The sequence below is a fragment of the Heptranchias perlo genome, chromosome 9, assembly GCF_035084215.1.
Source record: "Heptranchias perlo isolate sHepPer1 chromosome 9, sHepPer1.hap1, whole genome shotgun sequence".
NCBI classification, from domain to species: domain Eukaryota; kingdom Metazoa; phylum Chordata; class Chondrichthyes; order Hexanchiformes; family Hexanchidae; genus Heptranchias; species Heptranchias perlo.
In genome coordinates, this window is record NC_090333.1 from 44,705,090 (window position 1) to 44,723,367 (window position 18,278).

General features: G+C 40.9%; 1 protein-coding gene across 5 annotated transcripts in view; it reads left to right on the top strand.

Moving 5' to 3' along the window:
- Positions 1-18,278, top strand: part of dab1a (DAB adaptor protein 1a) — a 238,417-nt gene that overhangs the window by 169,210 nt on the left and 50,929 nt on the right. For all 5 annotated transcript variants that reach the window (XM_067990301.1, XM_067990302.1, XM_067990299.1 and 2 more), the window contains exons 5-6: positions 10,551-10,682; positions 10,937-11,056. In XM_067990301.1, coding sequence (XP_067846402.1) covers positions 10,551-10,682; positions 10,937-11,056 — 252 coding nt within the window. The remainder of the gene's footprint in view (positions 1-10,550; positions 10,683-10,936; positions 11,057-18,278) is intronic.

An 18,278-nucleotide genomic window follows, 5' to 3' on the forward strand; every position in this document is an offset into this window, starting at 1 on the left:
AGCGCTGAGAGAGCCAATCTCATATAGGGTGGCAGTTGCGATACGACCTGTGTATCAGCATTGAGTTTTTGTTCAGAGAAAAACTTTTGAACTACAACTAATGATGATGTAGTGGTGTTGTCATATCACCACGTCAGTTAATGTCACCAGCTTTTTTTGTGCATTCATTTTTGTTACAACACCAGTGCAGAGAAGGTACCTAGCTTTGGAGAGGAGAGCTTCCTAAATATAATCCAACTTAGAAGCTTAGGAAGCATGTAACCCACTTGGTCTTTCTGCTGACGGACCACATTTCCAAACTTCATTTGGTGTTACTCAAAGATGATAGTCCTTATAATGACTGACCTGGGCAAGTTTATACACAGAATTTGTTGGTTGTTTTGCCTTAATGTTGACATATTTCAAATGAATAGGGATCATTAAAGTAGTTTTTTTTACTGATGTGCAGCATAAATTCATGGATTGTTGTGGGTGAATGGATCAGTAAATAAAACAATTTTCCAGACTTTACCGTAACAAAAACAAATACTCCCTGGTCTTTGTGCGGAACTTGGATGGAGAAAGGCGCACACGGGTCAGACAATGTGCACAATGACTAATGTGATGTGCGTGTATCTTAAAACCCTCAAAATTCTTTCTACATGAGTTCAGCAGTTAGTATCCCATAAGTGCAGTCACTACATGCACAAGCTAAACCTCAATGTATAAATTGACCTAGATTTTGATTCCTGTCAAAATATGAAATTCGAGATGTGAATAAAAATTTAAAAGAAATGCTGCCCTGTGAAGTCCTTCTGTTGCCCAAAGTAATGTCCAGCTTTAAGATTTTTTTAAAAATCATAGAATTGAATATTGAAAATTTGTTATTTTTTCTTCCCTTGAATCTATTGCACTACTTCATCCTAATTGTTCTTTAGCTCAGACTTGATGCTTGTGCCATTATTGTGTGTGGTGTGTGGTTTATCTGGGCCACTGCTGGACTGTGTCAATAACTATGGGCTGTTATTTAGCTTAACATTCCTTTTTTAATCCCCTATTCTTTTTTGCTTGACTTCCAACAATGTTTTTGCTAAAAACTGACTTTTACTGATTTCCTCCAAATGTATCTATTTTGGGGGGTCCAATTTTCCCCCCAATTTTCTCTCGGTTTTTGACATGAAAATATGTTTTTAAATCAGGAAGAGAAACTGACTTTAATGATCCTTAGATACACATTAACCTTATTTAGATCAACGTTTGGCTGGCCTTGAATATTATCCCAGTTACCTTTTACTTAATCATTCTTTAAATGTAATAATAGAATTTGTTTGAATTCGTGGCCTTTCTTTTCAATTAGTTATGTTGCACATGGATAACCTATTTAAGGAGTTACACCACATTTTAACAAGCAACATTTACCACAGGAATGCTTCACACTTCCAGGGACAATTTTAGACTCTTGCCTCGATTCTGAATTTATCTGTGTCATGCAGAAAGGAATGAGCTCACTGCCAGCGGGACACTGCTAACCACTCAAAACTAGGACAGCCCTCATGCTGTTATCTGTGATTGCTTGCATCGGGTCAAATTGCTACAGCAATTACTTTATGAAGAAGCAAGGAACTAGAGAAACAGGCAGAAACTTTTAAAAGTTCCTCCTCTTTAGCCAGCAATAAATTATTATTATAGCCTTAAATTATACCCAGATCATTTGAGGAGCAGTATGCGTTACTGTTATCTCCTCACTTCTCAGAGAAGAGTGTCACTTTCACAAAGTGGTGTCAGAAGCCAATAGTACAGATGACTTCATCTTTTCTTATAGTGGATTTGTGCATTGATGCATCAACATTTACTGTAGTTGAGGGCTACAGTAATACTAACCTAAGTAATGAAAGTAATCAAGAATCCTGAAGCCAAGGGCTATGAGAATATTATAGCGCACTCAAGGTCCTGCCTTTAACTCAAAGCAATAGTTTGGTAACTTTAGCCCCCATACTGAAGTCAGTGATTTTTTTTTTCACATCCTTTGGCTGCAATTAGTTCACAAAATTGAAAGCATTTGAACTCATTTTGCACTCTATGTTTTGTGATATCTTTACTTTAGTCAGTCACATCAGTGGGCAATCATCTTGTTTTTATTGCTCCCTGATGTAACTGACCAGAGATTATTGCCCAGTGATGTCAACTATCTGGCAATAGAGAAAGCTAGTTTCACACAGATGTTGACTCTCAAGCTAACCATATCTAATAATAAGTCGAAATGTATAATATACTGTACAAACCCTTTCTGAGGGATGCACCAGTCAACTACTGCCACGAGTCTTTCAGAAGCAACCAAAAGTATATTTGAATTATCACATTAATCAAATTGGTCATTTCTGTAACCCTCAGCATAATACATTATTTTTTTCAACTTCGCTTTTTATTGCATTTAATACCTGTCTTATTCCTTTGCATTAACCTAAAACCAAAGGGAATTTTCATATTCTGTAAATGACATAATAGCATTTGCTTTGTCATGACAAGAAGCAATGGCTTTTGATTTACATGCTAATATCAGTAATGGAAGATTATTGTCAGGGAATTTTGGTGCAGATTGGTTTGGAGCACTGTTCTTTCACTTGTGGGACCAGGGTTTGAATCCACCCAAAACTGACAGATGAAATTTTCCTCTCTGATCCTACACGAAATGAGTTTGGGCAGTCTTAACCCAATTACTAACGCTCGCTGGTTCACAACACAAACTGCCTGTAATTTAGCACAACTTGGTACAAGGATATTAGATAGAATTTAATTGGATTTTCAACCAATATTTGATAATGTTCCACATTAAGATTAAGGCTTATGGAATTAATAGCAAATTAGCCAGCTTAAATGAAACTGGTTTGGTGCTACGAAGCAGAAAGTCATGAAAACATTCAGGGTGAGGGGGGAGACGAGAGAAATAGTGACTAATGGAACTTCATGTGGTTCTCTTCTGCTTACCTTGTTGTTTACACTTTTCAAAATGATATGAAGGAAAATATTTTCAATAAGTTTCCTAATGACTCAAAATAAGAAGGGTCAGTAATTGTGATCTTAAAGGGAAAAAAATAACAGCTATGTTTTCAAATGAAGATTGCTGCATAGAAAAAGAACATGCAAAAATTTGTGCTGCAGCAAACGCACAATGACCTTCTCCACAGAGCTCAATATGAGAGATTTTGGAGCAGTCTGTTTGTGACCCTTGAGGCTTGAGATTTTCGAATTAGCATTAATGCTGCCACTAACTTATTTGTTTTAAATGGATTAACGCCAATCTGAACATCTAGGCTTTGGTGTCTTTTCTCCAGGTCTTGCTACAGCCTGTGTTTATCTCCTGGTGTCTCTCTCCAGCTCCAGGTACAGCCTTTGTGCCTATTGTTTCTTGACAACCAGTGCTGTTTGTTGCTGTCTCACTCCAGGTCCTTTCATAGTTTGTGCTCATCATCTGGCGTGTCTTCCTCCAAGTCCCCCACAGTCTAAGCTCTTTTCAGGTAGCTTACAACCTGTGTTTGTCTCCTGTTGTCTCTCTCCAGGTCACCCACAGTTCATGTACGTCTTAGGTTTTGCTGTCTCCTTGTGGTTCTGTCCAGCTATAACTCAAGCCTAGAGTTTCCACTCAGGATAAATCCCGAGTTGAAAAATGGCACAGTGTGATTCACTGCCAGGTATGAAGTGGGCTAAGCCCACTATAGTTCCTACAGTCTGCCTAACTTCCATAATGACAGTGAGCGCCAGTTATTGGGAGCTCACCAATTAGAGCGGATTCAACAGTCGGAGTCTGATGTCATGCTGCACGAATCACACACAGTGCTGACTGCACCTGGGGATTCTACTGCGACATGGATCCAGGGCCAGAAGAGGCCCACGTGTGCTCTGCCAGGCCCCACAGGGAATCCTTGGACCTACCGTGCTCCAGGCTTCTGTTCCCTTTCGTGAGACCCCTATTGCCTGGAAACCATCCCCCCACCCCCAATCACTCACCCAATTGCTGGGGTCTGTTTCATTGGGGCCCTGGGGACAGTTTCTTACCGTGTGATTTTCTGCTTCTGTCCGCCATCTATCTCATCACTGAAGTCTGAATTGAAAAATGAAAATGAGGCCAGGGAGTTAAATGTCCTGGGCCTCTGGCCAGCGTGGCTGTACGAGCTTGTCACTCCACCCCACCGCCCCCCCCTTCCCCCTACCCCCGGCCACGCTCTCACCCCGAGTTAAAATCAGTGCTTTTGTGATGGAGGTAAATGAGGAGTAATATTGTTACCCTGGAGTTTTATGCATGTGTTGATCTGCATGAGTCAACAGTATGGTAAAAATCCCTGGGCAAAGTGTTAAGTACATTATCGAAAAGTCGATTTTGGCTGTGGGTGACTTGAAAGAAAGAAAGTTTTATGTCTACCAAAGGTGAAAAATCTGATTTAATCATGAGCACAGCAATGTTCCCTGACAATGCATGTTTTAAATGAAGGGAGGAGGAACGAAGCCACGTGCACCAAAAGAGCACTCTCTTTTCCCTCTAGTCTTCTCCTTTCCTCTCCTGAAGGTGATCTACTCAGCCTCAGGTTCCATGGCAACTGGATGTCACCAGTACATCATTATTCATATGAGCCGATTCAGTGGAGGTCAGTAAGCCATCTGATGATGCACAGTATCACAGCCAAGCTTATTCCTGTTTCCAACCAATGTCCATGCACCTGTACTTTGAAGTAGGTATCCTTGGATAGTTATCAGGAGTAGGAAGCCAGGCTGATTTTCTCTTCCCTTACCCAGTTGTGCTGAGGTCAATTGCAATTTGCCTACTTCTGCCCCATCTGAGATCTGCTATCTCAGCACAGGCCACGATTCACTCTGAGACCTTCTTGTGTGGCTCAGTTTCACACGGCAGTACTTTTACTGGAAGAATGTTGCACACTCATTAACTGACTCCAAAGTTTGACTTGTACTTCATTTCTGCTGGTAAGTATTAGCAATATAGATTCATTAGTCCTGATTTTAACCTAACCAACCTGGTGGGAAAGGGGCCGATTCAGGTTGGTTGCCTGTTTTACACCCACCTGATTTTATGCTCCCTTGAAGTCAATGGAGTGTAAAAGCAAGCGGGCGTAAAAACGGGCATCCTACCCAAACCCGAATCGTTCTCGCCGGGCGGGTTAGGTTAAAATCAGGGTTTATGGCCTCATAGGTCGCTGAATATTCTAAAGGTGTCTGGTGTTTGAGGGTGAGCCTTTGAATATCATTTATTAAATATTCATTCGCAAGGATCAAAGTAAATCCAAACACAACAGTTAATGAAGTATTCACAATGTCAGAAATCTACTTATTCTTGTCTTAACAGTCATGCTCATCAATTACAGGTCAATTTCATAAATTCATAATCAACCAATCAAGCATCTCTATGTACAGAGGCTGCTTCTGAGAGGGGACCCTATTAAAGAAGATTGCTACAAAAAAACTTTAAGAATAAATCTATTAAGTGAATACATTGAAAAATTTACAGAAAGAAATCAAACTATAGTACTTCATATTATTTGCTGAACTTCTGTGTAAGTCTATTTATAATACCAGCAAGCTGCAGTAAGTCTCTAGGATGTAGTTTAATTGACCAGTTCTGACTAGCAAAGTATAACTAATCTATAAATACTACTAGAGTCTTTAGTTAAAATTATAAACTTAAATTCACTGTTGCCTTTTTGCCAATCTCCACCTAATGAATAGTTAATGAAAAGGATGTTTGCGGTGGGTGTAAAACGGGCCATCGACTTGGCCTGCCCTCTTCCCACCAGGCTGTTTAGGTTAAAAGCAGGGCCAATGTATCTGTTTTGCTAATATATACCAGCAGAAATGAAGTACAAGTCAAATGTTGTAGTCAGTTAATGAGCATGCGACAGTCTTCAGATAACATTTAGTGTAGTTTGATATCAGTGGATTAATCACTTATGCCAACCAGCAATAAATGTTCTGCTATTCAATTTAAAACAATAAAATAAAATGTTTCAGTTGGCTGATGGATCAGTTGATACTGTTGTTGTCCAGTGTGGAACTTAGAACGTACAGACCAAGAAGATCCCATCTTTGGTCAGCACTGAATGATCTGATCTCAGCTGGTATGGGGGTAGGAGTGCTTCAATTAGACTCAGAACTCCTGGATTAGGGAGGGGAACAAAATCAACCATAGTTCCTGCTTCAAGAAAGAATAGGAGAAATTAAAGGGGATTTTAAAATCAGGTTTAAATCAGCTGGATTGATCTTGCGTAGAGTCAGCGCGGACTCGATGGGCCGAATGGCCTCCTTCCGTGTTGTAACCTTTCTATGATTCTAAATAGATTTTGTTTCCACAGTTCCACTTCTCCCTCCTTACACTCATATGCTATGCTTCATGTGCCCACCCAGGCCCATTTATTATAGAGTTATAAAATGTTTAGAAATGGAAGCTGAAGCTTATTTAATGATTTATATGTTTTATTCTTTCATATCTCTGCATTTCAATTCACCCTCTGGCTAGGAGAGTAGAGAGCAAATAACTGATTTCACCATTGTTCCTGATGAGGATGGGAAGTCTGTTGAGATTTGATCCGTCTCTCTCAGAGCCTCTTTGCTACTCTGACCTCTTTATTTTTCAAGTGCAAATAATAGTTGTTCATTATATAGTGCTTGCATTAATTTTTCTATTAACATGAAGGTAAATTATTTTACCTGATAAATCATCAGAAGGAAATACTGTACCCCTAAATGTTAAATGGCTCCACATGAAGGGGGAGTTAAAGAAAACAGTTCAGAAAGATAAAGGACCGGCATAAAGTAGCATTGACATTTAATTCACACTGAAACAGTCATATTCTCATATGGAAAATGTAACTAAGTGTATTTTGTTAATGGTATGATTTATAACAATGAGTGTTAATTGTATTCTGGTGGTGGGTATCAATTGGGGACTCTTGTATCCTTTTTATAGGAGAACTTATCTAGGGTGTGGTGTGTGTGTTAGGGGAATCTCTGTGAATAAAGGCTTGGAAACAACTAAAGACCAGGCTATAGAATTCTATCCTTCACCACCTGGCTATCCAATTTTAACATATTTATAGATGTTTCTACTTTTATTCATCAACTTCTATAATTGTCTCCAGAACCTCTTGCAGAATACTAACATCCTGGAACAAAAGTAAATAAGTAAAGCAGCCTTTAGTTATCTACAAGATTTCCTCAATGGTTCCGTTTATAAATGCACTGCACAGTGTGGTACTGAGCCATCCTGACCAGAGTCAGTCCCTGTAAGCGCTGAGTTAGCAAATCACAGCCTTTGCAGAAATTAGACACTTTAATTGACGTCAGCATCTCTGGAGGGGAAAAATCAGCCAACATTCTCATGCCTGATCATTATCCAGTGACCCCTGCTGGAAATATGTGTGTACATGTTGAGTGAGGACTGAATTCTGATGCTTCCACAGTTGAATAGCTCACTAACATCCATTGTCCAGCTTGGACACCATCTGTGCAAAGATACCACAGCATGAATCACCGCATCCAGGAGAGGTACGGCGAGAATATTGCAGGAGGAAAAATAAATAAACATCTAGCTGTTGATTCTTGTCCACTGGAATATATTTAGGCTGGCAAATCCCTCAGAGCCGCTCCCGCCAGAAGTGCGGCGAAAACCTGTTAACGCACGTAAATGGGATTTCCGCCACATTCCAGCGAAGTAATGCCAGCGGAGTGGAAGAAGTTCCAAGTAATTACCCGGCCATAGAAAGCACACAGCTTTATAAATGCTAGGAATACCATAATGTCCTTTCCTCCTATTTGCACAGATATACTTGGTAGTAAAGTATGTTACAGTGAATTTGCATTGTTGTTTAATACTAACATGGGAGCTTGCACAGTACTCAGTGGAAACCATACCCGCTCATTCTGTCCTTCCTCCCTATATACTCGCTTGCCCATGCAAGGATGAAAATCTGATGCTTGGATTCCTTTTTCCGTTTGCAAAGCTATCCTTTTTTATCTTCCTTCAGCACCGATGTGCCTCTTGCTATGACTCTAGCAACTTTCCCATTTACCTGCTGAGGCTGAATCCAGGGTAATTAGTCTCGGTACTCTTCTGACTCTGGATTACTGCTTCCCCACTCCCTCTGCTCATTTAATCTCCCAAAACTAATGGCCTTACTACCTCTCTCCCTGCTTTTGAGAGCCTCATAAAAATCCATCTCTTCTACTGTGTCTTTGATCTTCCCCCCAGCCCTCACTAAATTCCTCACATTCATCTACACGAGGAACACTATATTATCGGGTAAGATAGTCCAAAGGCTTCAATCTATTGAGGGAAGTCACCTTCCATGTGGTAAATATGGAAACCCCCTCACTCCATAGCAAGACAATGCAATTCTATCAGCATAAAGATTTAAGGTCAGCACAAAACATATTAGGGCCACAGAAAAGATTGATTTAAGGTTCAAAAGACTGGTAGGAGCGAGACTGAGCCTGTGAAACACCACTCAAGCACAGTACAGTCATTATACAGTGTAGTTTTCACACTTGTTCCATTAGTGCAGGCTTTAGGGATTTCTGCAAGTTTAGAAATCACCAATGAAAAATCTCCTGCCTTTTTAAGACCTGAGGATGAATTTGTGACTAATTAAGGTGGAAGTAAATGAGAGGGAGTTAGGACAAAGGAACAGATACAAACAGTGGGTTTGGCAATACAATGCACTCCTGCCATTGTCTATTTACCAGTTAAGAAAGGAAACATGATATCACTACCATCGGGATCTGACTTCTCCTCCTCTGAGAAAACATTCCGAATTTTGCAGTAAGATTAGTCAATCACTTTTTTGCCAGTCATTTGGCAGAGAATTTGATTACACTGTCAATTCAAAGAAGCACTTTATGAGTAATTGCCTTTGGCTTGTGAGACAAGGAGCAGATAATGCAGAATATCCTTTGTAAATCATTTGGGTACAATTTTAAAAAGGAATAAAAATATTATCCGACAAAAAGAATACATAACGGCTGAAAATAACCGATATTTGGACGTCACTGAAAATAGGGAAAAATAAAGGAGATGAGAATAAGAAGTATCCACTGCCTGCAGCATTGAGGACTTTGGTAGGATTTTAATACCAAAAATAAAATATAGGGCAAGGTCACAGCGTAGTATATGCCAGTTAATGGGCATGCTGTTAATTGGAACATTGATTTAAAGGAAACATTTGCTGATTTATTCCCCATGCAGAAGACTGCTGGTTCATTAGGCTAGGATTTTTTCTAGAGTAGAACGATTGTTAAAGGAGAAGGAGAGCACAGGGGCAGTGCTATCAATAAAAAGTACTCCTCCCCCTCCCATCTAGTCATCCTCCAATGCTTTGTCCAAATGGACATTATTCATGTGTGAGTCTAGTGGTTATTTTAACTCACTGCTGCAAATTCACTTGTAAAGCCTGCTTAAATCCATACTGCAGTTAAAGGATTCAGAAGAAAGAAATCCACTAACATGGTTGGCTTCATTTATCCCTAAAGCTTTAAATGTACAATGGAAATCATGAGATGAATCACAATGATAATGTAGGTAAAGGACTGTCGGGATAAAACCAGAAGAGAGCTGGTGAAATTAGCACAATTCCAAATATAGATCCACATCATTCCTCTTAAACAAGTTCCTCTCCTGCCACAAAGAGTCTGCTCACTTGCCAGAAATAGACTGGATATTATGGCTGAGATACTCCCTCGTGAAATGCTGAACACACCAGAGATAATGTGACCCAATTTTTTGATTAAAACCGCAGTACAAGAAAAAATATAACATACTGGAAAATAAGGCTTCCAGAAAGGTCCCAGTAATGAAGTAAAATTGCACTTAGAAACTAAGAAGCTAGTATTTACCAATGAAAAGTTAACATAGGTTAACAACATACTTTAAAAGCAGTCAGTAGATTTTTTTTAAAGGTTGGAAAAGAACAGTCCATAACAACTTTTGAGACGCGAATGTGTTTTTTTCCTCCAATTTTCTTCTCTCTTGACCTTAAGGTGCCTGCTAGTGATGGGGCACAGTTCCTTAGGTACTGGCAACTTTCGGGTGCATTACCCAAGTGACCATTCTTCAAAGTGTAATGATAGGTTAAATAGGTGATTGAAAGAAATGCTTAAAAAAGATTGTGGGGACAAGATGGCACAAAGGATAAGAACTACTGCTCGTGTGCAGGATAAACACCTACACTGCCTGTTTGGGCCAAATAGCCTGTTTCTGTGTTGTATATTAACCATAGAGCCTTCACAGCTGAGCCCAATCCTGTGTACTTACTTGTGGGGCTCAGACAATAGCAATCAAGAGTGGGATTTTCCCCTCCCTAACCCAGGAGTGCTAAGACCAATAACGTTCTGCCACTACTGTCCAAGCTGATATCAGCTAACTCAGCGCAGAACGTAGATCCAACATGTCACCTACTTTGTGGTGTATAGCTCAGGACGACATTAAGTGGTGCAATTCCAACCAAACTTTCCAGGATCCATTCCCCTCGCATCATACATTTCTTTTATAAAATTTACTGTGTTCATTCTAACAGGCTATGCAGCATCACCATGCCGTTCACGAAGTATCGTACATTGCCAAGGACATCACCGACCACCGCGCCTTTGGTTATATTTGTGGCAAAGAAGGAAATCACCGGTTTGTGGCAATAAAGACATCCCAAGCAGTGAGTATAAACCCTGAAGGTTTCAACATTTTTTTTAGGGATCATATTAATGTAGCAGCAAATTGAAAGTCATCTAAAATTAGAACATTGTGCTTAATAATTAATGATATATGGTTGTACACTCTGTTCCATTAATGACATATATCCTTAGTTAAGTGATGCATACTTGGTTATGTTCATGTAACGAACTCCTGGTGCTAAGCAAGCCTACAGTGTACACACTCTACCACCTTTTCTCTCATTTTGACTGTTAGGCTGAACCTGTAATTCTTGACCTGCGAGATCTCTTTCAACTCATCTATGAACTGAAACTTCGAGAGGAGAAGGAGAAAATGGCCCAAAAGGACAAACAGTGTGAACAAGCAGTCTATCAGGTAAATGACCCTAGCTTCTAGCAGTACCATAGTGAAGAGCTGAACTGGCACCAGGCTGCTTACCAACCATTTCTTGCATGGCAGTTTACGCATAACAGAAAACAAACTCTAGCAAGCACTGCACTGTTCTGTCTGTTTTAAAATAGCTATTTTTATTAACAGCTTTTTAAAGGAGAAAAATAACTCTCTGGGTAGGGATCATTGTGATAGGTACTTATAAGTATTGTTCCTTTTATTTATGTTATCAATCAAACATTTTAACTACAGGTATGTTCTAATAATTCCCAATTCGTGCTCTCTATCTATCAAAGCATTAAAGGGATATTATTGCTCTTTATGGAAGTTTCTTGGTTGTTTCAGTTATTCAGTTTGTTTTGGAGCTGCACACTGGCTTCCAGGAAAGGTTAGACCACAGATGTGATCTCTGCTCCATGAACTTTGGTGATGCGGTTTTTGGGGCAGTGCTAATTTTCTGAATAGACTTTCATTATTTTGGTGAGGTGTGTTCAGTGGTGTTGTTACATCACAAATAACATCAATCAAATCACATATGTACAAACGCCACTGGGCAGGTTTGCCGAGTACTGTTAGTAATAACAATACCCTTTTAATCATTTTACTAAGTAAGTAAGTTGCCATCTTTTCACCTGTTAAAAATAGAATTTCTTCAAAAAAAACCCCGAGCCAAACAACCAGAAAGATTCTAAAAATGTGTGTGAACTTGACCAGATGTTTGACTATTTTTGTTTTAATTAATTTTGGGCTCAACAAAGGGATTGTGTCATGTAATCTAGGCCCCCGCAATCCGGAGCTGAAATGGCTGCTGACCCCACTGAGAAAGCCCCTAACTGCGGAAGGAATCTGGGCAGCTGCTTCCTGTTCCTCAGTGGCCACCTCCACCAGCAAGAAAAAGTACCAAGCAGCTTTCACACAATGAAAGAATATTTGCAAAAAAACAGTGGTTGTGTACAATGCTTTCAATGGTGCCTCACAGAGGGTGCAGAAGTTCCCAACTTCGGTTTACGCCATGCTTGATGGCCCCACAAGAAATGTGTGTTATAGAATGACTACATTTGCCTTCCTTCCAATACCAACAAACTACTTCTTTGCATGAAGCCAAGTACGAAAGACCTCATTGGCTCAGTCAGTAGCCTCCCTGGAGAGTGACCTTCAGTCCCAAATAGGACCACCTTCCTTTGGTGCACCTCCTACAGCAGGACCTCCAATTCTTTAGCATCAAAAAGAGCAATTTTGCCCACATTTCTCTTTTGAGCCATTCTAAACAATTCCTCAGCTGTTCCACCGCTGCCACAATTTCCACTTTAATAGTGAGCTTCAATGCCTTAAGAGCTGCTGCCTGGCCAGATTTTACATTTCCAGCCAACTGTGCAGAGGTCAAGTTTCCCGAGTAAGTTTATAACTGTGGCAAATAACAATAACCACCTTGTACTGATGGATGCTAGTGAGACATGAGCTTCAGGCTAAATATTTCATAGAATGGGGTCCATAGTTGCACTTTTACACTTCCTTTCACTCAGGAGCCTCTGCCTGGACCCAGTTTGAAAAGATGGAATTAAGGCTTCCCAATAGCCAAATGTCCTGCAGTGTATAACCATTCTTAGATCATTACTAAGTTGACCTTAACTAGATAGTTTTGTTTTCAGAGGTTACAAGATAAAATATTAATTGGGATACTGGTACATTTGGGATTTTTCTTCTGACATTACTATTGAGGTAAAGTTTTTGGTTAGTGCTAGAAGCTGTGCTTTACGCTGACCCACTCTAAGCCCAATTACCTGACCCGGAAGCGTGTAATGATCTGTCATACAAATACTCATTCTTAATGAGCACACAACAAGAAACCAGATTAAAGTGAAACAATCAAGAAAATCTATGATAGTTTAAATTGTCCCAGCTGCTAATCCAGAGACAAGAGTAAGTTCTAATTGAATACAGTATTAAATAATTGCTGCTCTTCTACTTTGCAAATCCTGTAACGTGCACCTTTCCCTAATTACATTTGCCTGATACTTCTGCTGATTTTCTCTCTCTCTGCATTTCTGACTCATTCTAATTCAGACAATTTTGGAGGAAGATGTGGAAGATCCTGTCTATCAGGTAATCTTGGGAATCTTAACAAAACACAATATCGAAAAATAAAGCCAATACTGTTGACAGGTTTACTTATCATTTTAAAGATAAAGAAAGAAATCGTACTGGATGTGCCTCCTTAGTAAAGTTGATATTCATTTATATTTTGACTAAAACATTGAATGTATTGGAAAGCTGATGGGCGTTGCAATATGATTTTTGACAATGTGATGACAATAGCCTAGTTTTTTCCACAACCTTTCAAGTTTTTGCATGCACTGGCAGCCATTATTCTTATATGAAAATTCAAGTTCTACTCCTGTAGAAAATAGCTGTAATGAAAATTTAATAATGTAACGAAAGCAAATGAAACCCTTTTCTACCATATGCTGTCTGCCATGCTGTTGATTGACCTTCTGGAGAAATCAAGTTGACAACACAGCTTTACCCTCGTTAAGCACTCACCAGGTTCATTTATACTTTATTCTGTCCATTTAAATCTGTTTCTGTCCATTTTCCTCATTTTCATATTCGGCAACCTTTTTTTTTGTATTTTCTCCTTCCAATTTTATGCGCTCTTTTCCTAGATGGACCAAATCATGTTGGTACATGGTTTCTGACAACCCTCCAGGGTTCTTTACCCAAGTGGCCATTACTCAGGAGTGAATGTCAGCAATATAACCAACCCTAGGGACCAACACAGCTGAGCTGGCCCTAACCTTACCAACTGTCCATACAAACATACTTTCCAACAGGAGTGACTGGATAACGGTCAGGAATGTGTGGAAACATAGTCTAAGCTGGCTAGTTGAAACCTACTAAACTGAATTATCATTTAGGTTTTTCCCCATTATTAAAAATGTCTGTCCATGAACAGGCTTTTTTTTATTTATTCGTTCATGGGATGTGGGTATCGCTGGCAAGGCCAGTATTTATTACCCATCCCTAATTGCCCTTTAGAAGGTGGTGGTGAGCTGCCTTCTTGAACCGCTGCAGTCCGGGTGGTGAAGGTTCTCCCACAGTGCTGTTAGGAAGGGAGTTCCAAGATTTTGACCCAGCGACGATGAAGGAACGGCGATATATTTCCAAGCCGAGATGGTGTGTGACTTGGAGGGGAACGTGCAGGTGGTGTTGTTCCCATGTGCCTGCTGCCCTTGTCCTTCTAGGTGGTACAGGTCATGAGTTTGGGAGGTGCTGCCATAGAAGCCTTGGCGAGTTGCTGCAGTGCATCCTGTAGATGGTTACACACTGCAGCCACTGTGCGCCGGTGATGGAGGGAGTGAATGTTTAGGGCGGTGGATGGGGTGCTAATCAAGTGAGCTGCTTTGTCCTGGATGGTGTCAAGCTTCTTGAGTGTTGTTGGAGCTGCACTCATCCAGGCAAGTGGAGAGTATTCCATCACACTCCTGACTTGTGCCTTGTAGATGGTAGAAAGGCTTTGGGGAGTCAGGATGTGAGTCACTCACCACAGAATACCCAGCCTCTGACCTGCTCTTGTAGCCACAGTATTTATGTGGCTGGTCCAGTTAAGTTTCTGGTCAATGGTGACCCCCAGGATGCTGATGGTGGTGGATTCAGCGATGATAATGCCATTGAATGTCAAGGGGAGGTGGTTAGACTCTCTCTTGTTGGAGATGGTCATTGCCTGGCACTTATCTGGCACAAATGTTACTTGCCACTTATCAGCCCAAGCCTGGACATTGTCCAGGTCTTGTTGCATGCGGGTACGGACTGCTTCATTATCTGAGGGGTTGCGAATGGATCTGAACACTGTGCAATCATCAGCGAACATCCCCATTTCTGACCTTATGATGGAGGGAAGGTCATTGATGAAGCAGCTGAAGATGGTTGGGCCTAGGACGCTGCCCTGAGGAACTCCTGCAGCAATGTCCTGGGGCTGAGATGATTGGCCTCTTCCTTTGTGCTAGGTATGACTCCAGCCACTAGAGGGTTTTCCCCCTGATTCCCATTTACTTCAAATTTACTAGGGCTCCTTGGTGCCACACTCAGTTAAATGCTGCCATGATGTCAAGGGCAGTCACTCTCACCTCACTTCTGAAATTCAGCTCTTTTGTCCATGTTTGGACCAAGGCTGTGATGAGGTCTGGAGCCGAGTGGTCCTGGTGGAAACCAAACTGAGCATTGATGAGCAGGTTATTGGTGAGTAAGTGCAGTTTGATAGCACTGTCGATGACAGCACTAGGCTGACCTAATTACTTTGTAATTTAGAGGTTTGGTTATCTGTATTCAAGATAGCAGTCTGTACTCAACAGGGACAAGTATGATAGCTTCCAACTCTACCTTGGTGCCAGCTTTGGCTCAGTGCTACCACTCTTGCCTCTGCGTCAGTAAATAGTGGATTCACCCCCACTTCAGTGCAGTATTGAGGCAGAGGTGCTGTCATTTGGATGAAACATTAAACAGAGGCCCTGTCTGCACTCTCAGGTGAATGCAAACATCTCATGGCACTTTTTGAAGAAGAGCTGTGGATTTCTCCTGCCCAACCAATACCACCAAAAACAGATTACCTGGTTATTCATCTCTTTGTTTCTGGGACCATGCTGTGTGCAAATTGGTTGTCACGTTTGCCTACACGACAACAATGACTACACTTCAAACGTAATCCATTGGCTGTAAAGCACTTTGGGATGTCCTGAGGACATGATAGGTGCTTTATACGAAGATGACGGGTAGGAAAAGACTTGCTGGCCCAAGCCTACCCCACACTCATGATGGCTGCATATAAATGCAAGTTCTTTCTTTATCTAATTTAGTTCAATTGGGTTGAGTCTGGATTAACTGTATTATCTTTTCAAAGAAACCAAACCCAAATCAATGTAAAATGGATCATTTTCCAAGTATGCACTGCCAACACGGAGCCTCACCCACTGAGTGCACATATTGAGAAGTCATGAGTGCACTGCCCAAGATTATCCATTCATTGATTTCAATGGGTGGAAAATTACAGGCAGTGCAGCCATTGTGTGAGTTTCTGTGCCAGCAAAGCCTACCTGGAAAATGAGTCCTAAAACATTACTAGGGGTCAGCCAAGTTTCACTTGCCCCATCTAACTCCTTTGAAATTGTTCTCTTTATAAACCTCCTTCGGATGGATTCCAAATGTATCAGAAGAGCCATCTTTCATCAGTCAGTCTAACACTTGCTGTATTTCAGCAATCCTTCAAAAGCTTAAGTAGAGTAACAGCAAATGGAATATAATCCTCAGAAAGACAAATATGTGTCAGACCTTGAAATGTGGTATTAGTGATTTTTTTTTGTTAGAACTCCAGGCAAGCCCAGCAATTCATTCAAACAGTTGAATCCTATCTAGAGGATTATGGCTGACTCTCACTCAAACCCACTCATTTTGTTGAGCGTGTTTCAGCTTTCAATGTGTGACAGTGAGGTATTCTATCTTAAAGGGGAAGGACAGTCTGATATAATTCACCTTTGCCCACCTGAGCTATACCTCAGATGAGACAATCATAGAATGGCGTTGATGATCATCAGAGCGAAAATTAGCCAATGGACATATGAGAATCAAATAAAAAAACATACTTCAGGTTATGACACCATTCTCGGAAACTCTTTTTGACCACTGGCTTATATCCTTTTGGGTGTTGCATTCCCACGAACCTTAGGTTACAGGTAGAGTTAGTCTATAATTAAAAAAAAGGCCTGCATTTATTTAGCACCTTATATCTTTAACAAACATCCCAAAGTGCTTTACATACAGTGATTTTCTTCTTTGAAATGCAGCAGCCAATTTAGACATAATGGGAGGAATTTAATCCCACCGCGCCTAGCGGAAACTGGGCACAGGGGCAGTTAAAATGGAGCAGGTTACTCACCCGGCTCCCCTCCCCAATCTAAATGACCTCCAATTTTAAATTGCAGGCAGAAAGGATACTTGCCCGAAGTCAGCGGGGTCCTTCTTTAAATATGCTGATCACGTTGCTGGGGCCTGTCTGCAATATTAACCTGAGGCCTGAGAGGGGAAATAGTGGTGGCTTCACTGCCAGGCTAGAGATGTCAGGAGGTGAACCTGAGGCCAGAAGAGGTCCAGAAATTTTTTTAAAAGTTTCGTTGTGGGTCAATAGTGCTCCTCCAGGCCCCAAAAGGAAGCCTTGGGGCACTCCTACCCAGGAATCCCTCCCTCTACATCTCCCCTGACTGCTATTCCAATTGGATTCCCTTCTGATCACTTACCTTGTTCCGGGGACCATTCCCTCTGGTTCCCGGCTGTAGCCTCCTGCCGCTTGATTTTAACAGCCGGGCAGTCACTTCCCACTGAGTTCCAGGCCGTTTTGGTCAGGAAGTCAGTCAGGGGAATGCTAATGAGGCCCAGCCATTAAAATCAGCTGGGCCTCCCACTGCCACACCTGGACGAGTCGGCCGCATTCCCAACCAGGACTTAAAATCAATATCAATCAGATGAATGGCCAGTTAATCAGTTTTCTGTGGTGTTGGTTGAAGGAGGATCGTTTGCCAAAACATGGCATAATTCCCTACTCTTCTGCTGTGGTGCTCTAGGATCTTTAACATCCAATTGAACCGCTGGAGCACATAGGACCCTGGCTTAATGACAGTCCAGGACTCCATCAGTGCTGCACAGGCATGTCAGCCTCAGTTATGTACTCAACCCTTGGAATGGAGCTTGAACCCACAACCTTCTAACACAGAGATAAGATTATTATTAACTGAGCCAAGCTGGCACTTGGGTATCAGAATCAAGTTCCCTTGGTAACAGACACTTGTGTATTCATGTTTTGTCTAGAAATTCCCCCATGAGTTATACTTATCCCACAGCCAAAGTTGTATACCCACCATAACCTTGCCCATGAGATAAATGTAATGAGTTGAGGAATGTCTAGGTATTTATATTTAATACATTTTTAAAAAATCTATCATATCTTCTATCTGAATACCTTCTATGTATCATCCATTATATTCATCTTCAATTACATCTCTTCTGTTTACCTATCTTTCATCCAATCTCCCTCTCTTGCACTCATTTATTTTGTTTCCCATTGCTTCCTTCTATCCCGTTATCTCTTCTACTCTGTTATTTTTTCATCTCTTGACTTTTTATTACCCATGTTCTTTAGTATAGGTGGAATCAGTTTACAAGG